The sequence below is a fragment of the Oncorhynchus gorbuscha genome, linkage group LG09 (assembly GCF_021184085.1).
Source record: "Oncorhynchus gorbuscha isolate QuinsamMale2020 ecotype Even-year linkage group LG09, OgorEven_v1.0, whole genome shotgun sequence".
NCBI lineage: Eukaryota > Metazoa > Chordata > Actinopteri > Salmoniformes > Salmonidae > Oncorhynchus > Oncorhynchus gorbuscha.
In genome coordinates this window covers 49,831,122-49,857,831 of record NC_060181.1, presented here as the reverse complement: position 1 = coordinate 49,857,831, position 26,710 = coordinate 49,831,122, and the positions used below count along the sequence as shown (strand labels likewise).

General features: G+C 44.9%; 1 protein-coding gene across 1 annotated transcript; it reads left to right on the top strand.

The window, feature by feature from the left end:
- The first annotated feature begins 814 nt into the window (after nucleotides 1-814).
- LOC124044399 (endothelin-1-like) lies at nucleotides 815-26,433 on the top strand. Its single transcript, XM_046364049.1, has 5 exons — nucleotides 815-881; nucleotides 16,916-17,066; nucleotides 17,465-17,560; nucleotides 25,967-26,032; nucleotides 26,145-26,433. Exons 1-5 carry the CDS (start codon nucleotides 815-817, stop codon nucleotides 26,233-26,235), a joined length of 471 nt encoding a protein of 156 aa, XP_046220005.1. The 3' UTR covers nucleotides 26,236-26,433.
- The last annotated feature ends 277 nt before the right edge of the window (nucleotides 26,434-26,710 follow it).

The window sequence follows — 26,710 nt, the reverse complement described above, 5'->3', positions numbered from 1 at the left end:
AGTCATTCGTGGCAGTTTGGTTTCTCCTCTGAATCACATGGAAAAATACATGCAGCTGGAGATTACGCACCAATTTCGACGAAGGACACCAGGCGGACACCTGGTAAATGTAGTCTCTTATGGTCAATCTTCCAATGATATGCCTACAAATACATCACAATGCTGCAGACACCTTGGGGAAACGACAGAAAGTGTAGGCTCATTCCTGGCGCATTCACAGCCATATAAGGAGACATTGGAACATAGCTCCTCAAAAATCTGTCTCACTTCCTGTTTGAAGTTTCATCTTGGTTTCGCCTGTAGCATTAGTTCTGTGGCACTCACAGACAATATCTTTGCAGTTTTGGAAACATCAGAGTGTTTCCATTCCAAAGCTGTTAATTATATGCATAGTCGAGCATCTTTTCATGACAAAATATCTTCTTTAAAACGGGAACGTTTTTCATCCAAAAATGAAATACTGCCCCCAGAGGTTCAAGAGGTTAATATAAGCAATTACAAATCATTTTTACTTGTACTGTAAGGGGTGCGTACTTGTTGCAGAGAAGTCAGACTCAGAAGAGCAAAAACTGTGTTTTCAACGGCGCAGTTTAATAATAAAAACCACCGGAAAACGGGACAATATATAAATGGGTACAAAACCCGACACACACCAGACATAACGTGCACAAGCACTTAAAAGAAACAATACCGGACAAGGATATGTGGGGAACAGAGGGTTAAATACACAACATGTAATTGATGGGATTGAAACCAGGTGTGTGGGAAGACAAGACAAAACAAATGTAAAATGAAAGGTGGATCGGCGATGGCGATGACCGGTGACGTCGACTGCCGAATGTCGCCCGAACAAGGGCGGAGGAAGGAGGAAGTCGTGACATGTACATTTTATAGAAATACATTTACATTTGATACTTAAGTGTAAGTATATTTAAAACCAAATACTTTTACTCAAGTAGTATTTTACTGGGCGACTTTTAATTTGACTTGAGTCATTTTACTTTTACTCAAGTAGGACAATTGGGTACTTTTTCCACCACTGTGGGGAAGGCACAGTTTTATGTGAATATAAACATTGTTTTATATTCCTGAAAATAGCATGTAATGATAAATGGTTTACAAATCAGTGAAATTACTGCATTTAAAAATGCATTTTTAAATGATTGTCATGTCAGAAATTTGCTACAGTGATGGAAGTGTTCATTTTTAGACAGAGTGATAGAAAAGTATGACATTACTGGAGATGTCACCCAGCTCTAGTGTACTGTACTTCACCCATAAACTAACAGAGATACTGACATGTATTATTCTGTTACTTAAATCTTGAAGGCTCTTTATGGCTCTGGGATGACAAGCATAATCTCCTTTTGACAAGGCAGATGATGAGCTCTAGTGACCTCTGCTCTACTGTGCTTTTACACTTAGATAAAAAAAACATGAGGTGTCTCTTTACGAAGTAAAACAGCCCAGCTCAGACAGACGCTTGCTGCTGTACAAATTGCAAACAACTGTAGCTAGAAATGTGAAGTGCAAACATCTCTTATCTCTATGTGAATCATTAGTGACATCTAGTGGTCCTGTTTTAGCAGAGGACAAGCAGTCACCCAGAGGTTTTAGGTAAAGTAGGTGTTAAAATGTATTAAGAAGTAGGAGAGCCGAATATTAATCATTCAGATACAATATTAACATGCTGTCATGACGTTGGCCTCTTTGACTATAGCAACCCCATCGACCTCTCCCTGCCTCCCCCATTTCCTCCTTAAACTAGGCTGCTGTGGTCAGAAGTCATACATTCCTCAGAAGGCCCTGCCTCATGGCCACACAGTATTAGAGATAGGGTAAACTTTCATAGAGGACAAAGGAAATCCTTCCACCTCACAGAACTTGAGGTACGAACAAATTTCATGTTCCGGAGAAAGTGTCGATGAAGAATCCAGCTACGAACTGGTCTGTTTGTCACAACTTGGGAAGCTCATGGGAGACGGTGTAGCCACATTACCATAACGCTGTTTATATAATAGCCTCAGATAATTGTTCTAATTATAATAATAATTGCTCTAATTGTTGTATAAGATGAATGAATGAGTATGATACTGTTTACACAATTTTACAATGTGATTTTTGGACTGTTTAATGAAGGAAAACTCAAAAAGGGATTTGGATTTGAACTAAATCTGAGGACCGCCCCTGAGCCCAGTTAGGGTCAGACATCCTGGGACAGCCCTTTTCTGCCATTCCGAAAAGAATTTTTTTTTTGAGAAATTATCACCAGACCATGTTTTTCTCCATTAGGAGGGTGACAAAGGTTGCAGACCATTGCTGAATATTTTAACCATACCACGTGGTTAAACTCTTAGACTATCGATACCGACAGAATGAGAACAAGTCTTTGATTTTAATTACTAGTCTGCAGCTAGGAATTTGGTATCATTGAACGCAAAGAAAGACAACCCCCGAAACATCCATTCTATAACGAATGTCACTTTGAACTTTCCCCTCTAACCGAGACAGAGAGAGAGAGGGAGAGACAGAATTGCAGACAATTCTACGAAAGACACAAACTTTTCACCAGTTATCAAGACGACACACTAAGTGTAAATATATATATATTGATTGCAATTGTTCCCGAATGAGTGAGCGTTCATTTGTAAAGGATTACCATTTTGGAATGAGACTAACGTGAGGTAAAATAAATAAATCATTAATCAGAAGATTATTGATCAGATATGAAAATATCTGAAAGGTTATATTGGGAAATTATAACTTTGTAATCTGAATACATTCCTTGGTGCCCTGACTTCCTAGTTAATTACAGTTACATGATTATTCAGTTTAATCGCGTAATACTAATTACAGGAATCTTTGATAAAAACTAAGTCTTCAATTTAATGATAGTAAAGACACGACAATGCCCTACCTCTAAACATAAATAGGCCACATGCACAGATGATGGTTAGAAAATATGAGCAGGGTTTATTGGGAGTGTGACCGTCTCTAACCGGAGCCAAAAGAGACAACACTGACTGGTGAAGCTATGTAATCTCTTTACTGCAGACAATGTCTTTGTGGAGTGAACTAGTATGGCAGTACTAATATTGGGACTGTGTTATTGGTTCAAATCACATGGTAAGCCTATCAGTGCATATAGGACCACCCCCACATCTTCTTCATGCACTACTTAATGAATTTGAACGGGGGGCCCTAGGACCGAGTTTGGGAAACCCTGCACTAGAGTATCTAGTATCCTGTCTAGGCATGGTAACACTTTACTTGACACCCAGTGTCATAACACATTATGACACGGCATAACCATGTCATAATATGGTCATAACACTGTCATGATCTATATATTTACACCTGTTGTGACACATATTGCGTTATTTTATGGCTGCTTATGACACCTACGTAAGAGTGTCAAAACCCACATTTAGTTTTTTCTGCCAAGAAGTTTCCTTTCGTTTGAAAGTTTGTTTCTTAAATCCTTTGTTGTTGTAAATGAATTCTTTACGGTCATGTTTTTTTTCATCATATTTAAAATACACTTTATGACACTGTCATGAAACATTATGACCACCCTATTTCACTTTACTTTGACTAAGAAAATACAAGTTTAGTAAAATATGTAACATCTGACATTTTTTTAACTGGACAATCCAGGGGGCATGTGACTTGGTGCCTCCTATGGGCATGACGCAGTTGTCTTTCTGATCCAGGAATGTTTTATTTATAAAAATATATATTTAATGTAACCTCGTTCGTCTGTTGAATGAAGAGAGTCAGACCGAAATGCAGCGGGTAGGTTACTCATGACTTTAATGAAATAAATCACCGTACATGAAATAACTGAATGAATACAAAAACAACAAACGGAACGTGCAACCTATTACAGCCTATCTGGTGAACACTACACAGAGACAGGAACAAACACCCACAAATTACAACGCGAAAGACAGGCTGTCTAAATACGGTTCTCAATCAGAGACAACGACAAGCACCTGACTCTGATTGAGAATCGCCCCAGGCAGCCAAGCCTAACTAGACACACCCCTAATCATACACAATCCCAATTACTACAAACCCCAATACAAAACATAACACAATAAACCCATGTCAAATCCTGGCCTACCCAAACCTATACCAAAAACACAAAATACAATGACCAAGGCGTGACATTTCAAGTTTATTTAACCAGGTAAGCTAGTTGAGAACCAGTTCTCATTTACAACTGGCCAAGATAAAGCAAAGCAGTGCGACACAAACAACAACCAAGAGTTACACATGGAATAAACAAGCGTATAATCAATAACACAATAGAAAAAAGAAAAAAGTCTGTATACAGTGTGTGCAAATGGCATGAGGAAGTAAGGCAATAAATAGGCCATAGTAGCGAAGTAATTACAGTTTAGCAAATGAACACTGGAGAGATAGAAGAGCAGATGATGATGTGCAAGTAGAGATACTGGTGTACAAAAGAGCAGAAAAGTAAATAAAAACAATATGTGGATGAGATAGGTAGATTGGGTGGGCTATTTACAGATGGGCTATGTACAGCTGCAGCGATCGGTTAGCTGCTCAGATAGCTGATGTTTAAAGTTAGTGAGGGAAATATAAGTCTCCAGCATCAGCGAATTTTGCAATTTGTTCCCGTCATTGGCAGCAGAGAACTGGAAGGAAAGGCGGTTAAAGGAGGTGTTGGCTTTGGGGATGACCAGTGAGCGCGTGCTACAGATGGGTGTTGATATCGTGACCAGTGAGCTGAGATAAGGCAGAGCTTTACCTAGCATAGACTTATAGATGACCTGGAGCCAGTGGGTCTGGCGACAAATATGTACTGAGGGCCAGCTGACGAGAGCATACAGGTTGCAGTGGTGGGTGGTATAAGGGGCTTTGGTGACAAAACGGATTGCACTGTGATAGGCTGCATCCAGTTTGCTGAGTAGAGTGTTGGAAGCTATTTTGTAAATGACATCGCCAAAGTCGAGGATCGGTAGGATAGTCAGTTTACGAGGGTATGTTTGGGGGTATGTTTGGGGACATTTTGGATTGGAGATGTTTAAAATGAGTCTGGAAGGAGAGTGAAGAAGGCTTTGTTGCATATTATAAGAAATGTAGGAAGTTCCTTTTTGATGATTCTAGATTTCAGGTGTTTTGGATTCAGAGGAGATGTTTAAAATGAGTCTGGAGTTGTTTTCCATTTGTGTTTGCACCATATGGGAGATTTTCATTTATTCTCTTGTTATTTTGTATTTAGTCTTCAGTTAATTAAAGGAAATATGAACAGTACGCTGTGCTTTGGTCTTCTCCTTCTTCCTCGCCAGAATCCGCAAAAGGACCGTGGAGCTGGTTGCAGCTAAAGTGGAGTGGCGACACTACGAGGAATTGGCTTGAGGTATCGTGCACGAGAGGCAGCCCCAGAGGAGGCACACGGGGAGATCGGCAAACTCAGGTAGGAGACCTGAGCCAACTCCCCGTGCTTACCGTGGCGAGAGAGTGACCGGGCATGCAGTGAGGCGCACAGTGTCCCCAGTGCGTACACATAGCCCGGTGCGCTACATCGCAGCTCCTCGAATCGGCCGGGTTAGAGTGGGCATCGAGCCAGGAGGGATGAAGCAGGCTCAGCGCATCTGGTCTCCAGTGCGTCTCCTCGTCTCGGGTTATAGGGCACCATCCCTAAGCACGGTGTCCCCGGTTCGCCAGCACAGCCCAGTGCGGTCTGTTCCAACCTGCAGCACTTGCTGGATACCCCCTGTAGCCCGGCAAGGACATGTTGTGCAGGCTCATTGCTCAAGACCTCCAGTGCGCCTCCACGGCCCAGTGCATCCAGTGCCTTGGTCAAGAATGGTTGAAAAGCATGCATTTGGTTTGTGGTGGAATCAAATCACAAGCCCCAAATAAAATAGGTGAGTGAAATGCTAACTTTCAAGCCCATAACCAGCAATGCAGTTTTAAGGAAATACAAAAAGTTAGTTGAGGTAATTGTGTACACGCAGGTAGGGTTAAGTGGCAATGCATAGATGAAAGCAGAGAGTAGCAGCAGCATGGGGGGTGCAAATAGTCTGGGTAGCCATTTGATTAGCTGTTCGGGAGTCTTATGGCTTGGGGGTCGCAGCTGTTTAGAAGCATCTTGGACCTAGACTTGGCGCTCCGATACCACTTGCTGTGCGGACGCAGAGAGAACAGTCTATGACTAGGGTGGCTGGAGTATTTGACAATTTGTATGGCCTTCTTTTGACATCGCCTGGTATAGAGGTCCTGGATGGCAGGAAGCTTGGCCCCGGTGATGTACTGGGCCGTACGCACTACCCTCTGTAGTGCTTTGTGGTCGGAGGCCGAGCAGTTAAAAAATAAAACAACTCAACAAGGAACACAGACTGAGACCAAGGTCTCTTTTACAGCTGGGCCCTGCATATACATGTTTACACATACAGTTTAGGTATAATGTTTTAAAAAATAAACAAGACAAACAAAATGATCACAGATAATAAAAAATACAGCAACAGATTTCATTGACACATAGTGTCACGTTCTGACCATCGTTCGTGTGTGTTTTCCTTGTTTTAGTATTGGTCAGGACGTGAGCTGGATGGGCATTCTATGTTGTGTGTCTGTTTGTATTTCCATGTTTGGCCTGATATGGTTCTCAATCAGAGGCAGGGACGTGGACCCCACGTCCCTGCCTCTGATTGGGAACCATATTTAGGTAGCCTGTTTTGTGTTGGGTTTTGTGGGTGATTGTTCCTGTCTTTGTGTTTGTGGCACCAGATAGGACTGTTTTGGTTTTTTCACGTTGCCACCAGTCTGCCAGAGCTGCCAGTCTGCCAGGATCAGTTAGATCCGCCAGTCAGCCAGGATCCGCCATTCAGCCAGGACCCGCCAGTCAGCCAGGATCCGCCAGTCAGCCAGGCGCTGCCAGGATCTGCCGGGATCCGCCAGTCTGCCAGGATTCGCCAGTCAGCCAGGATCTTCCAGATCCGCCAGTCAATCAGGATCCGCCAGTCAGCCAGGATCTGCCGGAACCGCCAGTCAGCCAGGATCTGCCAGAACCGCCAGTCAGCCAGGATCTGACGGAACCGCCAGTCAGCCAGGATCTGCCAGAACCACCAGCCAGCCAGGATCTGCTAGATTCATCAACCTGCCTGAGCTTCCTCTCAGTCCTGAGCTTCCTCTCAGTCCTGAGTTTCCCCGCAGTCCTGAGCTACTTCAGTCCGGAGCTGCCTCTCAGTCCAGTGGGGCCCGTTGTTAGGGTTCCTAGGCCAAGGTTAGCAGCGAGGGTCGCCACTCAAGGGACACTAAGGAGGTGGACTAAGACAATTATGGAGTGGGGTCCACGTCCAGCGCCAGAGCCGCCACCGCGGACAGATGCCCACCCAGACCCTCCCCTATAGGTTTAGGTTGTGCGTTCGGAGTCCGCACCTTGGGGGGAGGGGGGGGGGGGGTACTGTCACGTTCTGACCATCGTTCGTGTGTGTTTTCCTTGTTTTATTATTGGTCAGGACGTGAGCTGGATGGGCATTCTATGTTGTGTGTCTGGTTTGTCTATTTCCATGTTTGGCCTGATATGGTTCTCAATCAGAGGCAGGTGTTAGTCATTGTCTCTGATTGGGAACCATATTTAGGTAGCCTGTTTTGTGTTGGGTTTTGTGGGTGATTGTTCCTGTCTTTGTGTTTGTGGCACCAGATAGGACTGCTTTGGTTTTTTCACGTTTCTTGTTTTATAGATTGTTGTACTTTCATCTTTATTAAAGATTTACAAAACTAACCACGCTGCATTTTGGTCCGCCTCTCTTTCCCCAGAAAACCATTACACATAGATTATTCTGCTAACAGCACATGCATGAGAGCATGCCATACCAGGCGGTGATGCAACCAGAGGATGCTCTCGATGGTGCAGCTGCAAAACCTTTTGAGGAACTGAGGACCCATGCCAAATCTTTTCAGTCTTCTGAGGGGGAATAGGTTTTGTCGTGCCCTCTTTACGACTGTCATGGTGTGCTTGGACCATTTTGGTTTGCTGTGAACACCAAGGATCTTGAAGCTCTTAACCTGCTCCACTACAGACCAGTTTCCTGTAGTCCACAATCATCTCCTTGGTCTTGATCATGTTGAGGGAGAGGTTGTTGTCTTTGCACCACACAGCCAGCTCTCTAGCCTCTTCCCTATAGGCTGTCTCATCGTTGTCGGTGATCAGGCCGACCATGTTGTGTCATCAGCAATTTTTATGATGGTGTCAGAGTTGTACCTGGCTGTGCAGTCATGAGTGAACAGGGAGTACAGGAGGGGACTGAGCACGCACCCCTGTCGGGACCCATGTTGAGGATCAGCGTGGCGGATGTGTTGTTACCTACCTTTACCACCTGGTGGAGGCCTGTCAGGCAGTCTAGGATCCAGTTGCAGAGGGAGGTGTTTAGTCCCAGGGTCCTTAGCTTAGTGTTGAGCTTTGAGGGTGCTATGGTGTTGAACGCTGAGCTGTAGTCAATGAATAGCATTCCCCCACATACGTGTTCCTTTTGTCCAGGTGTGAATGGGCAGTATGGAGTGCAATAGAGATTCCATCATCTGTGGATCTGTTGGTGCGGTGTGCAATTTCGAATGGGTCTAGGGTTTCTGGGATAATGGTGTTGATGTGAGCCATGACCAGCCTTTCAAAGCATTTCATGGCTACAGATGTGAGTGCTACGGGTTGGTGGTCATTTAGGCACGTTAACTTAGTGTTCTTGGCCACAATGGTGGTCTGCTTGAAACATGTTGGTATTTCATAATCAGACAGGGAGAGATTGAAAATGTCAGTGAAGACACTTGCCAGGATAATAGAGGGGGGAATAGAGGAGGTAGTGTTTTTTCTTGTTTCCTCTGGTAGATATGGCAGATTAGTTCTGACAGTTGATACTATGAGATCCTGATAGATAAATCTGTTAATCTCTCATTCCCAACAGTCTAGCATTTGGATCTCATGATTCACCCCATTATTCTTCCATGATTGTAAATTCTACAATTATAATAGTACCAAACATTGTTTATGTCTCATTAATGTGAATGTCATACTTGATTTATGTCTTTAGTTTACCCAGGAAATGTTGTCTGTTGTGGCATAATAAATGTCTTCATGGACAATTTGTCTAATGCAAAAGATGCCAATCATCTTTGTGTAGGAAAAGTACCAGTTTAAAGAACTTGTACTCTGTTATATTCCATCTTAAGGTGCCAATTCTCACCAAAGTAATTTCCCAGCAGGCACACACAATTTCACCAAAACAAAGTACATGTAGTACTCACAGAGAGTTGCCATCCCTTTGACTCTGGGAACATATCTAGGAATTTTTGCACAAATAGGTGAGGCAGTATGTAGCCTAGATGTTAGAGGGGCGGAGGGTTGCGGGTTCGAATCTCTGCACTATACTGTGGCTGACCATGTGCTCCTCTGAATGTGTAGGTGTGTTATGTCATATTATAATTGTCAACAGACTGCATACTAGATACAGTACTGGTGAATAATAGACCCTTTGAAAAAGATAACATACATTTATTCACATCCACAAGAACCACTATAGTATATGTATATTATTATCATAAATGATCAGCAATGTTCAGAAGAGCGTCGAGACTCCTATGGTCATACATTACACAAGTAAAACAGATTCAGATTTACACATATGCCTGGACAAAAAACACACTCAACTCTTTTTCTCTTTCATCATACTCTAGATATGTGTGTGTGTGTTGTCGAGACACGTGGCCCCCAGTATCTACATCTGACAGAGCTCATCACAGCCCACACTGATGCTGATGACTGACAGCTGTATCCATGCAGCCTTTCCATACACATTAGCCATATTTTCCTATCAGATAATTGACCATCTATTCATCGGCCATGCCCCGGTGGCTTTAACGAACACCTAAATTACTTTATGGAGTTAGCGATAAAATCCCTCTTGATTAACCTGGCTAATCTGAGTGTGTGGGGAGATTAACGCCACAGTTCATTTGCATGAGTGAGTGCTACCATTTGGCTATCTGCATGGCAGTGGTAAGATTCCCCCTTGGCTCCTGGGCCAGTCACTCACCGCACACTGTGTGGGTGGCACAATGCACTGGGGGTACCACTACCCTCAGGCAGGGAAGAGAGCTGTCGGTTTATCTGTGCATGGGCTAATGCCAGCCAACACAGAACAAGAGATAAAGGGATATTTTTTCTCGGGAATGCACCAAGAATATTTTGGTCAAATGTAATTCCGGAAACAGTTTAGCTACTTCTGTGACAGTGCAGTTGTCAAAACAACGACAACGTAATAGCTGGCAATGGTAGTAGAGATATTGCTGTTGGTCTGTAGCCTTCATTTTCAAAACACTGCTTCTGTATTGCATGAGATGTTTTGTGTGGTACGTTGCTGACTTTGAGGTAGTGTGTCATAAGGGTTGTCTTATGATTTACTGTGAGTATTGTACCTTGGCCTTAGCCTCACATCTATTGTCTTTAACTATCTTCAACCCAATTACCATTATTAGGTGAAGTGTTCATCATAACCACATCCTTTAGATTAATTGACTGAATTGGTTGTATAATTAAAAGTAGTAAATTGCTCCAGCTGGAGACAACATTCAATATATCAAAAATGATAGAGGATTAAAAAACATAGCCCAGAGCTTATTTCCATACTGGTCTTCAATTTCCATTGCACCCCATTTAATATAATAATAATAATAATATATGCCATTTAGCAGACGCTTTTATCCAAAGCGACTTACAGTCATGTGTGCATACATTCTACGTATGGGTGGTCCCGGGGATCTTGTTCAATGACTAATCAGATGAATGTAATACTCTCAGACCTCAAAATAACGCATCATATGTTCTCAAAACACATCTTGCCTGAATCATTTAATGTTCAGTGCCTTTGGAAAGTATTCAGACCCCTTGACTTTTTACACATTTTGTTAGGTTACAGCATTATTCTAATGGGTTACATAAAACATTTTCCTCAGCAATCTACACACAATACCCCATAACGACAAATCATAAACAGGTTTTTAGCCATTTTTAGCAATTAAAAAACAGATACCTTATCTACATAAGTACTCAGACCCTTTGCTATGAGATTCTAAATTGAGCGCAGGTGCATCCTGTTTCCATTGATTATACTTGAGATGTTTCCACAACGTGATTGGGAGTCCACCTGTGGTAAATTAAACCAATTAGACATGATTTGGAAAGGCACACACCTGTCTATATAAGGTCCCAAAGTTGACAGTGCATGTCAGAGCAAAAACCAAGCCATGAGGTCGAAGGAATTGTCCACAGAGCTCCGAGACAGGATTGTGTCAAGGCACAGATCTTGGGAAGTGTACCAAAAAATGTATGCATTGAATATAATTTCATATCCCCAAGAACACAGTGGCCTCCATCATTCTTAAATGGAAGAAGTTTGGAACCACCAAAACTCTTCCAAGGGCTGGCCGCCCAGCCAAACTGAGCAATCGGGGAAGAAGGGCCTTGGTCAGGGAGGTGACCAAGGACCCGATGGTCACTCTGACAAAGCTCAAGAGTTCCTCTGCGGAGATGGGAGAACCTTCCAGAAGGACAACAATCTCTGCAGCACCACCAATCAGGCCTTTCTGGTAGAGTGAAGAGATGGAAGCCACTCCACAGTAAAAGGCACATGACAGCCCGCTTGGAGTTTGCCAAAAGGCACCTAAAGTGTTATGCAGGTGAATGAGGACCCAAAAGCGACTTGGCGAAAACAGAGTCTTTAATCCAGTAAAGTAAAATACAATCAAAAAACACAACTTCCACTCGTAATGACGAGAACCGACTGGAGACTCGATCTTGAACAGCAGGTAGCCTCGGGAAGGCACTTGAACCTAGCAGACTCAGACACCTGCTCACCACGCAGCATCTGAGGGAAACACGACACGACTGGGCGATACACAAACACAGCACGGTGACCAATACATACAAGGATCCGACAGGACAGGAACGGAAAACAAAGGAAGAAATAGGGACTCTAATCAGGGGAAAGGATCGGGAACAGGTGTGGGAAGACTAAATGATTGATTAGGGGAATAGGAACAGCTGGGAGCAGGAACGGAACGATAGAGAGAAGAGAGAGCGAGAGAGTGAGAGAGGGAGGGGGAGAGAGAGGGATAGAAAGAGGGAACGAACCTAATAAGACCAGCAGGGGGAAACGAACAGAAGGGAAAGCATAATGACAAGACAATATATGACAAAACATGACAGTACCCCCCCCACTCACCGAGCGCCTCCTGGCGCTCTCGAGGAGGAACACTGGCGGCAACGGAGGAAATCATAGATCAAACGGTCCAGCACGTCCCGAGAAAGAACCCAACTCCTCTCCTCAGGACCGTAACGAAAAAAACGGAAAAAAAGGGAAACTAGGGTACTACTCTAAAAAAAAAATGAGACACGGGTAGAGAACTGAAAACTTTAGAGCAAACAGGACCAAACAGGCCAGGAGAGTAACAACTAGGGACAGACTGAGACACAGCAAGGGCAGGAACAAGAACAGGAGAGATGCGATGGCAGGGAACAGACTGAGACCCAGCAAGACCAGGAGCAGAAGCAGAAAAATACGCACAAGGGTGGACCCCATCGTCAGTATCGGAGCGCTGGGACAGAATGGCTCCCACGCCCACCCCGACGCGTCAACCTCAACAAAAAACTGTTTAGTGACGTCAGGTGCAACAAGGATAGGAGCGGATGCAAAACGCTTCTTAAAGAGATCAGAACAACAATCATACGACCGGTGAGGAGGAAGGGAGTTGGTTCTGGACCGACTGAAGACCGTGCGCAGACCATGATATTCCTCCGGCACTCCTGTCAAATCACCAGGTTCCTCCTGAGAAGAGGGGACAGAACAAACAGGAGAAATAGCAGACATTAAACACTTCACATGACAAGAAACGCTCCAGGAAAGGACAGAACCACTAGACCAATCAAAAGAAGGATTATGACACACTAGCCAGGGATGACCCAAAACAACAGGTGTAAAAGGTGAACAAAAAATCAAAAAGAAATGGTCTCACTATGGTTACCAGATACAGTGAGGGTTAAAGGTAGTGTTTCATATAATATACTGGGGAGAGGACTACCATCCAAGGCAAACATGACCGTGGGCTCCCTAACTGTCTGAGAGGAATGTCATGTTCCCGCGCCCAGGCTTCGTCCATAAAACAGCCCTCTGCCCCAGAGTCTATTAATGCACTGCAGGATGCTGCCGATCCGGTCCAGCGTAGATGGACCGGTAAAGTAGTACATGTACTTGACGGAGAGGACCGTCTAGTAGCGCTTATCAGTCGCCCTCCGCTTACTGATGAGCTCTGGCCTTTAACTGACATGAAATGACAAAATGACCAGCGGAACCGCAATAGAGACAGAGGCGGTTGGTGATTCTCCGTTCCCTCTCCTTAGTCGAGATGCGAATACCCCCAGCTGCATGGGCTCAACACCTGAGTCAGTGGGGAAAGACGGTAGTGTCGGAGAGAGGGGAGACACAGTTAACGCGAGCTCTCTTCTATGAGCTCGGTGACGAAGATCTACCCGTCGTTCACTGCGAATAGCGAGTTCAATCAAAGAATCCACGCTGGATGGAACCTCCCGAGAGAGAATCTCATCCTTAACCTTAGCGTGGAGTCCCTCCAGAAAACGAGCGAGCAACGCCTGCTCGTTCCAGTTACTGGAGGCAGCAAGAGTGCGAAACTCTATTGAGTAATCCGTTATGGATCGATTACCTTGACATAGGGAAGACAGGGACCAGGAAGCTTCTTTCCCAAAAACTGAGCGATCAAAAACCCTTATCATCTCCTCTTTAAAGTTCAGATAATTGTTAGTACACTCAGCGCTTGCCTCCCAGATAGCTGTGCCCCACTGCCGAGCCCGACCAGTAAGGAGTGATATGACGTAGGCAATCCGAGCTCTCTCTCTTGAGTATGTGTTGGGTTGGAGAGAGAACACGATATCACACTGGGTGAGAAAGGAGCGGCACTCAGTGGGCTGCCCAGAATAACAAGGTGGGTTATTAACCCTAGGTTCCGGAGGCTCGGAAGAACCGGAAGTAGCTGGTGACACGAGACGAAGACTCTGATACTGTCTTGAGAGGTCGGAGACCTGAGCGGCCAGGGTCTCAACGGCATGCCGAGCAGCAGACAATTCCTGCTCGTGTCTGCCGAGCATCGCTCCCTGGAACTCGAGAGTAGAGTAGAGAGAATCCATAGTCGCTGGGTCCATTCTTGGTCGGATCCTTCTGTTATGCAGGTGAATGAGGACCCAAAAGCGACTTGGCGAAAACAGAGTCTTTAATCCAGTAAAGTAAAATACAATCAAAAAACACAACTTCCACTCGTAATGACGAGAACCGACTGGAGACTCGATCTTGAACAGCAGGTAGCCTCGGGAAGGCACTTGAACCTAGCAGACTCAGACACCTGCTCACCACGCAGCATCTGAGGGAAACACGACACGACTGGGCGATACACAAACACAGCACGGTGACCAATACATACAAGGATCCGACAGGACAGGAACGGAAAACAAAGGAAGAAATAGGGACTCTAATCAGGGGAAAGGATCGGGAACAGGTGTGGGAAGACTAAATGATTGATTAGGGGAATAGGAACAGCTGGGAGCAGGAACGGAACGATAGAGAGAAGAGAGAGCGAGAGAGTGAGAGAGGGAGGGGGAGAGAGAGGGATAGAAAGAGGGAACGAACCTAATAAGACCAGCAGGGGGAAACGAACAGAAGGGAAAGCATAATGACAAGACAATATATGACAAAAAGTGGTTAGAGTGTTGGACTAGTAACCGGAAGGTTGCAAGTTCAAACCCCCGAGCTGACAAGGTACAAATCTGTCATTCTGCCCCTGAACAGGCCCCTGAACAGGCAGTTAATCCACTGGGCTGTTATTGAAAATAAGAATTTGTTCTTAACTGACTTGCCTGACTTGCCTGGTTAAATAAAGGTAAAGTGGTCCTTCTGTAGCTCAGTTGGTAGAGCATGGCGCTTGTAACGCCAGGGTAGTGGGTTCAATCCCCGGGACCACCCATACGTAGAATGTATGCACACATGACTGTAAGTTGCTTTGGATAAAAGTGTCTGCTAAATGGCATATATTATTATTATATTATAAAAGAAAGAGTCTGATAGATCAAGGAAAATAGCTGAGTACTGGTAATAATACACTTATGCTGTTGGCTGGGTTGGGGAGTGAGGGATTACGACAAAAAAAATGTAGCTGTTACATTACCAGCATTTTCAAATAATGTAATCAGATTACAGATACTTTTGAAAAACTAGATGATTACTTTGAGGATTACTTTTAAATTCAGAAAGGATGTTTGCGGGAAAAAAATATTTGACACTTCTGTTTTCTCGATGACATTCAAATCAGCATTGAAAAAAGGCACACATTTAAATTTGTTCCACCTGAGTGAGTCTGACCACAAGTCAGAGACCACTATGATGACGCACCAAATGTGTTTGATGGATCGTGGGAAAAGAGAACGAACAGGCTTTTGTAGGCTACAGTCTAAGCTTTCCAATAATGCGATTGTTGTCAGCATTCAAAGATTATCCAACTTGAATAAACGCTTGGAGGTAAGGATGATGCTGCCTGTCAATCATTGTTTTTGAAACCAGTGGACAGCTTGTGAAAAATGTGCAACAGCCCCATAGTGCGGATCCCAGCCTACGGAATAAAAGTGGGGCTTTTATTGCTCAATCTAATTCACGCTGATAAAAAAACTAAAAATACTAATGGACACATGCTCAAACTCACACACTTTTGAATAGACCTAAAGGGGCAGTCTGTAGTTGCTACATCCATTTTTGGATTTATAAATGATATATATATATATATATCCATTGATTCTTGAAGAATATAACTTAGAAATGCCTCATGAGCTTAGTTCAAATGTCACACTCTATGAGAACCCAAAAGATAAGCTTGTTTTTCTCCATTATAAATGTAATCAAACACTGTATAGCCTACATACATACATGGTTAAAACAATACTTTTTATATCATGATTGGTTAGTCCTTGCATCCATAGCTCTGTCTGTTAATCTGAGAGTGGTTACATTTCTCCAGGCCCATCCCTCAGTTTTTTACCAAAATAGAGGCGGGGCGATTGTTTGCTTATTGTTTCATCTGTGGATTTGCCCTTTAAACAGCTGCATATTATCAAGCTATCAAAGTGTCAACAACAAAAAGGTAAACAATAGGCATATAGCAAATGCAGCATATGGCATTCATTTTTCACATGTAAATAGTACTTTTCAGTAGTGCTCAAAACATACCATTTAATGAGAGCAGCATTTATTTTTCAATTTCGAATCGATGAGCACAATCAGTACTCCATGACAACAAAATCATGAACAACAGAGTAAGTCTGGCTAATACGTCCTTAGTTTTGGGTTTGTGCTCAGGTAAAACAATTTGGCTAATCAATACTTCCATATTTCCAAGTCCTATTCTTGAAGATCAAGGGGTATAACATTTATTGGAATGACTGGAATTCTGATAGACTTTGATAGTTTTGAATGTAAAATTATAATTGAATCGTATTATTATATGTAGTTGAAAGAGATGGGTTAGAAGAATTCTACATAATCAAACCATAAAGTAAAATTGAACATCCTTATAAACTTTAACATAGATTTATCCTGCAATAGATGTCGTTCAATTGGTAACATGCATTTTTGTCTTCTTCTAATGTCTCTTAAGAGGAAAGTAATCTAAAAGTAACAGAATGTAATCAGATTACGTTACTGAGTTTGGGTAATACAAAAGTTACGTTACTGATGACAATGTTGGACAGGTAACTAGTAACTGTAACGGATGGTGGATCATATGGTCTTGATGCACCAGGATTGGTTTCTAAGCTATATCCTTGTCTGTCATATAGGTTCTGGACATCCACTGTCAGAGAGGCCTAAGTCCAGTGATCTGGCTCCACCTCACAGAGTGCGGACCAAACGCTGTGCCTGCACCAACCAGCTGGACTCTGAATGCCACTACTTTTGCCATCTTGACATCATCTGGGTCAACACACCAAGGTGGGCACACATACCTCACAGAAAAATATGCATTTCTAGAGTGAAACACATGCACATACACTTACTTACACCACACACCAAGTACGTCAAACAAATACCTACTCAGCTTTGCAGACATATAGTTGAGCAATTCACTTATGTGGGTCAATTACATCCCTGTGTGATGATATCAACATTATCGATCAACGTTAATATTTGCATCGTTTTTTATTTTAGCTGTGCATTATTTTAGCTGTGCACTATTATCAATATGCCATTATTCTGGCAATCCTCCCTGTCTGGCATCACTGCATTTTCATTTTATTAATGCCAAGGAACAAAGCCTATAAACATTGTGGTAATATCTTGAGGGTGACTGATAAAACTGATATTCCCTTTCTTTCTTTCCCCTTCTGCAGTAAGACCACTGTTTACGGCTTGGGCAGCCCTCTGTCACGTCGCCGTAGGTCTGCCGGTCCCTGTGTGTGTGCGGACTCTAGCTTCTGTCTGGACAGGTGAGTTGGGGTCAAAACAATGGCCTAGACACCTTCACACACACCACCACCGCAGACAGACAGATACTCAGTCACTGTGGAATGTAATTACTTTTATTAGTCAGCCATTTGAGTACACAGAACAATAGGGACTCCCGTTGGAGCTCTTCAAGGTGCACAAGGCGTGGTAGTCTGAGAGCATAGCTCACTTCTCTGGGATGCTATTATTAGCTTGACCGAGTGTTATTGTGTGTATCACACAGGCGTTCCCTCTCATGGTGGAATGAATCTGCACCACAATGTTACGGAGTGCCCGAGGGGGCAGTGTAATCCCAGGCTGCTCTAGCATCCCCACTGCATGTTTTTGATTGGCTGAGGGGACAGGGGAGTGAAGTATGTAGGAGTCTCAAGCATTGAAAGGCTGAGTTAAGGATTAATGGTTCCTAAGGATGAAAGAGAAACAAATACATGCACCTAGAGACACCCAGAGACTCATTGCACTCATTGTTCCTCATTGGGAGACAAATAGGGGCCGTTTTTCCACTTAGAGACAGATAGGGCTCTATTCAATCCGTTACGTTACAGCTGGATTGAAATTGAAAGGCAATGTTCCCGCGTTAGTGGAGACTGCATTCACAGTAACGCTGCATACAGTATGTCGGCTCAAATCCAAATGACCTTGACATTTCTAGCACGCAGTTTGTAACGCTTCAGCGATCCAGATTGGATACAGCCCTTAGATATTATATTGTAAATACATTATTGTTTGGTCTATGACCTTGCAATGATGTCAGTAAAACTTTTAGTGTACAATAAAGTACAATAAAGTTGTCTTTAGATTGCCAAATTGGCAAAAAAAAGGCAACAGTTCTTTATACACCTGATTCTTTGATATGAGTTTGTTTGAGGGGTATCTACATTGCCTTCAGAAAGTATTCAAACCCCTTGACCTAATCTACTATTTGTTGTGTTACAGCCTGAATTCAAAATGGATTAAATAAATAAAAATTCTCACCCATCTACACACATCACTGTCGGCAAGTCCTGCCATCCAGGACTTTATGCAGGTGAAGGAGGACCCAAACGCGACTTAACAGAAACAGAGTTATTTAATGCTCAAAAGTAAATACAAACAAAAAACACCTCTAGATAGTGAGAGGAAAACAACTGGAGAAGCGGCCACAGACTGCAGGTTGCCTCGGGAAGGCAGGCCAGTCAACTGAGACACCTGCTCACACGCAGCGTCTGAAGAAGGCACAAAACACGACAGGACAGGGTGATACACAATCACGGCAAAAACACGACAGGACAGGGCGAAACGCAATTACAGCATGGAATACAAAACAAGGAACCGACGGAACAGGAACGGATCACAAAGGAATAAATAGGGAGTCTAATCAGGGAAAGGATCGGGAACAGGTGTGGAAAGACTAAATGATGATTAGGGGAATAGGAACAGCTGGGAGCAGGAACGGAACGACAGAGAGAAGAGAGAGCGAGAGAGTGAGAGAGGGAGGGGGAGGAGAGATAGAAGGAAAGAACCAAACAAGACCAGCAGAGGGAAACGAATAGCATGGGGAGCACAGGGACAAGACATGACAATGAATGACAAACATGACAGTACCCCCCACTCACCGAGCGCCTCCTGGCGCACTCGAGGAGGAATCCTGGCGGCAACGGAGGAAATCATCGATGAGCGAACGGTCCAGCACGTCCCGAGACGGAACCCAACTCCTCTCCTCAGGACCGTAACCCTCCCAATCCACTAGGTATTGGTGACCCCGTCCCCGAGAACGCATGTCCATAATTTTATGTACCTTGTAAATAGGTGCGCTCTCGACAAGGACGGGAGGGGGAGGGAAGACGAACGGGGGTGCGAAGAAAGGGCTTAACACAGGAGACATGGAAGACAGGATGGACGCGACGAAGATGTCGCGGAAGAAGCAGTCGCACAGCGACAGGATTGACGACCTGGGAGACACGGAACGGACCAATGAACCGCGGAGTCAACTTACGAGAAGCTGTCGTAAGAGGAAGGTTGCGAGTGGAAAGCCACACTCTCTGGCCGCAACAATACCTTGGACTCTTAATCCTGCGTTTATTGGCGGCTCTCACCGTCTGTGCCCTGTAACGGCAAAGTGCAGACCTCACCCTCCTCCAGGTGCGCTCACAACGTTGGACAAACGCTTGAGCGGAGGGAACGCTGGACTCGGCAAGCTGGGATGAGAACAGAGGAGGCTGGTAACCCAGACTACTCTGAAACGGAGATAACCCGGTAGCAGACGAAGGAAGCGAATTGTGAGCGTATTCTGCCCAGGGGAGCTGTTCTGCCCAAGACGCAGGGTTCCTGAAAGAAAGGCTGCGTAGTATGCGACCAATCGTCTGATTGGCCCTCTCTGCTTGACCGTTAGACTGGGGATGAAACCCGGAAGAGAGACTGACGGACGCACCAATCAAACGACAGAACTCCCTCCAAAACTGTGACGTGAATTGCGGACCTCTGTCTGAAACGGCGTCTAACGGGAGGCCATGAATTCTGAATACATTCTCAATAATGATTTGTGCCGTCTCCTTAGCGGAAGGAAGTTTAGCGAGGGGAATGAAATGTGCCGCCTTAGAGAACCTATCGACAACCGTCAGAATCACAGTCTTCCCCGCAGACAAAGGCAGACCGGTAATGAAGTCTAAGGCAATGTGAGACCATGGTCGAGAAGGAATGGGAGCGGTCTGAGACGACCGGCAGGAGGAGAGTTACCCGACTTAGTCTGCGCGCAGTCCGAACAGGCAGCCACGAAACGGCGCGTGTCACGCTCCTGAGTCGGCCACCAAAAGCGCTGGCGAATAGACGCAAGAGTGCCTCGAACACCGGGATGACCAGCTAACTTGGCAGAGTGAGCCCACTGAAGAACAGCCAGACGAGTGGAAACAGGAACGAAAAGGAGGTTACTAGGACAAGCGCGCGGCGACGCAGTGTGCGTGAGTGCTTGCTTAACCTGTCTTTCAATTCCCCAGACTGTTAACCCGACAACACGCCCATAAGGAAGAATCCCCTCGGGATCAGTAGAAGCCACAGAAGAACTAAACAGACGGGATAAGGCATCAGGCTTGGTGTTCTTGCTACCCGGACGGTAAGAAATCACAAACTCGAAACGAGCGAAAAACAACGCCCAACGAGCTTGACGGGCATTAAGTCGTTTGGCAGAACGGATGTACTCAAGGTTCTTATGGTCTGTCCAAACGACAAAAGGAACGGTCGCCCCCTCCAACCACTGTCGCCATTCGCCTAGGGCTAAGCGGATGGCGAGCAGTTCACGGTTACCCACATCATAGTTGCGCTCAGATGGCGACAGGCGATGAGAAAAATAAGCGCAAGGATGAACCTTATCGTCAGACTGGGAGCGCTGGGATAGAATGGCTCCCACGCCTACCTCTGAAGCGTCAACCTCGACAATGAATTGTCTAGTGACGTCAGGAGTAACGAGGATAGGAGCGGACGTAAAACGTTCTCTTAGAAGATCAAAAGCTCCTGGGCGGAACCGGACCACTTAAAACACGTCTTGACAGAAGTAAGAGCTGTGAGAGGGGCAGCAACTTGACCGAAATTACGAATGAAACGCCGATAGAAATTAGCGAAACCTAAGAAGCGCTGCAACTCGACACGTGACCTTGGAACGGGCCAATCACTGACAGCTTGGACCTTAGCGGAATCCATCTGAATGCCTTCAGCGGAAATAACGGAACCGAGAAAAGTAACGGAGGAGACATGAAAAGAGCACTTCTCAGCCTTTACGTAGAGACAATTCTCTAAAAGGCGCTGTAGAACACGTCGAACGTGCTGAACATGAATCTCGAGTGACGGAGAAAAAATCAGGATATCGTCAAGATAGACAAAAACAAAAATGTTCAGCATGTCTCTCAGAACATCATTAACTAATGCCTGAAAAACAGCTGGCGCATTGGCGAGACCGAACGGCAGAACCCGGTACTCAAAATGCCCTAACGGAGTATTAAACGCCGTTTTCCACTCGTCCCCCTCTCTGATGCGCACGAGATGGTAAGCGTTACGAAGGTCCAACTTAGTAAAGCACCTGGCTCCCTGCAGAATCTCGAAGGCTGATGACATAAGGGGAAGCGGATAACGATTCTTAACCGTTATGTCATTCAGCCCTCGATAATCCACGCAGGGGCGCAGAGTACCGTCCTTCTTCTTCACAAAAAAGAACCCCGCCCCGGCCGGAGAGGAAGAAGGCACTATGGTACCGGCGTCAAGAGACACAGACAAATACTCCTCGAGAGCCTTACGTTCGGGAGCCGACAGAGAGTATAGTCTACCTCGAGGAGGAGTGGTCCCCGGAAGGAGATCAATACTACAATCATACGACCGGTGAGGAGGAAGGGAGTTGGCTCGGGACCGACTGAAGACCGTGCGCAGATCATGATATTCCTCCGGCACTCCTGTCAAATCGCCAGGTTCCTCCTGAGAAGTAGGGACAGAAGAAATGGGAGGATGGCAGACATTAAACACTTCACATGACAAGAAACGTTCCAGGATAGGATAGAATTACTAGACCAATTAATAGAAGGATTATGACATACAAGCCAGGGGTGACCCAAAACAACAGGTGTAAACGGTGAACGGAAAATCAAAAAAGACATAGTCTCACTGTGGTTACCAGATACTGTGAGAGTTAAAGGTAGTGTCTCAAATTTGATACTGGGAAGATGACTACCATCTAAGGCAAACATGGGCGTAGGCCTGTCTAACGGTCTGAAAGGAATGTTATGTTTCCGAGCCCATGCTTCGTCCATGAAACAACCCTCAGCCCCAGAGTCAATCAAAGCACTGCATGTAGCACCCGAACCGGTCCAGCGTAGATGGACCGACATAGTAGTACAAGATCTAGATGAAGGAACCTGAGTAGTAGCGCTCACCAGTAGCCCTCCGCTTACTGATGGGCTCTGGCCTCTTACTGGACATGAAATAACAAAATGTCCAGCAACTCCGCAATAGAGGCACAGGCGGTTGGTGATCCTCTGTTCCCTCTCCTTATTCGAGATGCGAATCCCTCCCAGCTGCATGGGCTCAGTCTCAAAGCCAGAGGGAGATGGTTGCGATGCGGAGCAGGGAAACACCGTTGATGCGAGCTCTCTTCCACGAGCCCGGTGACGAAGATCTACCCGTCGTTCTATGCGGATGGCGAGAGCAATCAAGGAGTCCACATCTGAAGGAACCTCCCGGGAGAGAATCTCATCCTTAACCACTGCGTGGAGTCCCTCCAGAAAACGAGCGAGCAGCGCCGGCTCGTTCCACTCACTAGAGGCAGCAAGAGTGCGAAACTCAATGGAATAATCCGTTATGGACCGTTCACCTTGGCATAAGGAAGCCAGGGCCCTAGAAGCCTCCTCACCAAAAACTGAACGGTCAAAAACCCGAATCATCTCCTCTTTAAAGTTCTGGAATCTGTTAGAGCAATCAGCCCTTGCCTCCCAGATAGCTGTGCCCCATTCTCGAGCCCGGCCAGTAAGGAGTGAAATGACGAAAGCAACCCGAGCTCTCTCTCTAGAGTATGTGTGGGGTTGGAGAGAGAACACAATCTCACACTGCGTGAGAAAGGAGCGGCACTCAGTGGGCTGCCCGGAGTAGCAAGGTGGGTTATTAACCCTGGGTTCAGGAGGCTCGGCAGGCCAGGGAGTAACAGGTGGCACGAGACGTAGACTCTGGAACTGTCCAGAGAGGTCGGAAACCTGAGCGGCCAGGTTCTCCACGGCATGGCGAGCAGCAGACAATTCCTGCTCGTGTCTGCCGAGCATGGCTCCTTGGATCTCGACGACAGTGTAACGAGCGTCTGAAGTCGCTGGGTCCATTCTTTGGTCGGTTCCTTCTGTTATGCAGGTGAAGGAGGACCCAAACGCGACTTAACAGAAACAGAGTTTATTAATGCTCAAAACCGAATAACTGAAATCCTCTAGATAGTAGAGGGGAAAACAACTGGAGAAGCGGCCACAGACTGCAGGTCGCTTCGGGTAGGCGCAGGCCGTAGTCAACTGAGACACCTGCTCACACGCAGCGTCTGAAGAAGGCACAAAACACGACAGGACAGGGTGATACACAATCACGGCAAAAAACACGACAGGACAGGGCGAAACGCAATTACAGCATGGAATACAAAACAAGGAACCGACGGAACAGGAACGGATCACAAAGGAATAAATAGGGAGTCTAATCAGGGGAAAGGATCGGGAACAGGTGTGGAAAGACTAAATGATGATTAGGGGAATAGGAACAGCTGGGAGCAGGAACGGAACGACAGAGAGAAGAGAGAGCGAGAGAGTGAGAGAGGGAGGGGGAGAGAGAAGGATAGAACCAAACAAGACCAGCAGAGGGAAACGAATAGCATGGGGAGCACAGGGACAAGACATGACAATGAATGACAAACATGACAGTCGGCAAGCTTCCTGCCATCCAGGACTTCTATACCAGGCAGTGTCAGAGGAAGGCCCTAAAATTGTCAAAGACTCCAGCCACCCACAGCAAACTGTACCGGAGCACCAAGTCTAGGTCCAAGAGGCTTCTAAACAGCTTCTACCCCCAAGCCATAAGACTCCTGACCATCTAGTCAAATGGCAACCCAGACTATTTGCATTGCCCCCCCTCTCCCCCTCTTTACACCACTGCTACTCTCTGTTGTCATCTATGCATAGTCACTTTAATAACTCTACCTACATGTACATACTACCTCAACTAACCGGTATCCCCACACATTGACTCTATATCGGTACCCCCATGTATATAGTCTCGCTATTGTTATTTTACTCCCCAGTCCTTTAACGATAACAAGCATATCTATAACATGATTCTTGAAAATATGGAGAATGGTACTCCGTAATGTGTTGTATTGAATTTGCTTCAAACATAACACTTTGTATTCAGGACAAAAAGTTAATTGCTTTGGCAATTTTTTTGCAGCATTACTTTAGTGCCTTGTTGCAAACAGGATGCATGTTTTGGAATATTTTTTATTCTGTACCAACTTCCCAATTTCCTGTCAATTAGGTTAGTATTGTGAAGTAACTACAATGTTGTACATCCATCATTCGTTTTCTCCTATCACAGCCATTAAACTCTGTAACTGTTTTAAATTCACCATTGGCCTCATGGTGAAATCCCTGAGCGGTTTCCTTCCTCTCCAGCAACTGAATTAGGATAGACGTGTCACGCTCGTCGTAATCACATTCAGACCAAAGCGCAGCGTGATCTGGGTTCCATATGTTTATTGAGTGAAATGCACAAAAGAAACAATAAAGATTGAACGAAACGTGATGTTCTGGAGTGCTCACAGGCAACAAACACAAAAACAAGATCCCAGAAAACACAGTGGGGAAATGGCTTCCTAAACATGATCCCCCCCCCCCCCTAGTCACACCCCAACCTAACGAAAATAGAGAATAAAAAGGCTCTCTTATGGTCAGGGCGTGACAAGATGCCTGTATCTTTGTAGTAACTGGGTGTATTGATACACCATCCATTGATACACCATCCAAAGTGTAATTAATAACTTCACCATGCTCAAAGCGATATTCTATATCTGCTTTTTTATTTTTATTGTACCCATCTACCAATAGGTGCCCTTTGCGAGGCATTGGAAAACCTCCCTGGTCTTTGTGGTTGAATCTGTGTTTGAAATTCACACTGTGTGTGGTACAGAGATGAGGTAGTCATTCCAAAATCATGTTAAACTCTATTATTACACACCATCCGAGTCCATGCACCTTATTATGTGACCTTTTTATGCACGCTTTTATTCCTGAACTTATTTAGGCTTGCCATAACAAAAGGATTAAATAGTTATTGACTCAAAACATTTCAGCTTTAAATTTTTATTATAATTTGTGAAAATGTAGAAAAAACATAATTTAATTTCAACATTATGGGGTACTGTGTGTAGGCCAGTGACCAGAAAAACTCAATTTAATACATTTTAAATCAAATCAAAGTTTATTTGTCACATGCGCAGAATACAACAGGTAAACTTACAGTGAAATGCTTACTTACAGGCCCTAACCAACAGTGCAATTGAAGTAAATAATATAATATAACAGTAGCGAGGCTATAACAGTAGCGAGGCACCGTTTAGTCAGACTAATTGAAGCAGTATGTACATCTAGGTATGGTTAAAAGACTATGCATATACAGTACGATAAACAGAGAGTAGCAGTAGCGTAAAAGAGGGGTTGTAAATTCAGGCTGTAACACAACAAAATGTGGAAATAGTGTGTGAATACTTTCTGAAGGCACGGCATCTTTGTTTTCACAACAGTAAAATTCCACCAAAATTCAAGGAGCTTTTGGAGAACTCTTTCACTGATCACCGTTTTATGATGTCATGTTCAAAATGTCTGCCCCATCTCTCTCTCTCTTTTGTGCAGCTCAGATAACTCTTCACCCCAGACTGCCATTAAGAGCTCCCGTGCCAACCTGTTGACTTTCCTTAGGTGAGCTTAAATAAGTCAAATTAAGCATGGGCTGTACACAGAATTATTTCATATTGTACCACAAGATAACCTTTGTAATATTGTTGCTGACCAGTGTCTCTTTCCTCAATAGATATATGGTCAGAGCCTCTGAGAGAACCAGGGGATGGGCCTTCCCACCCAGGAAGGAAGCAACCAGGGCCCCTGGGCTTGATGAGCGCTAAACGACATGGCATGGCAGACAGAGTGAGGAGAGAAGAGCGAGTACCAGAACAAATTACACTACTCTAACATGGAGAGGAGCAGAACAAAGGGCTGCTGGTAGAGAGATGTGTCACATGCAGGAAGGCCACAGATCAGTGGGACTGCTTGTTTGTTTGTCGGTTTGTACCCATAAATAAAGGTTGGAAAACAAAATGTGACAGAGGCCTGAAGACAGAGAATAGATGCTAGATCTATCTTGAGGGATGGATCAGGCATGATGCATACAGGCTATTTGTGCAGCAAAATATTTCTGTTAGGGGCAGGAGGGACAAGGGTGGTCCATGCTACTGGCAGACTCTGGCCAGGTAGCCGTAAAGGAGAGAACACTTGATGTGTGTATGCTGGTTGTCTGTGTTCAAAACATTGGCAGACCATTGCTGTCATGATGGAAAGAATGTGACAGGGAGAATATGACTGACAGGCTACTGATACGAT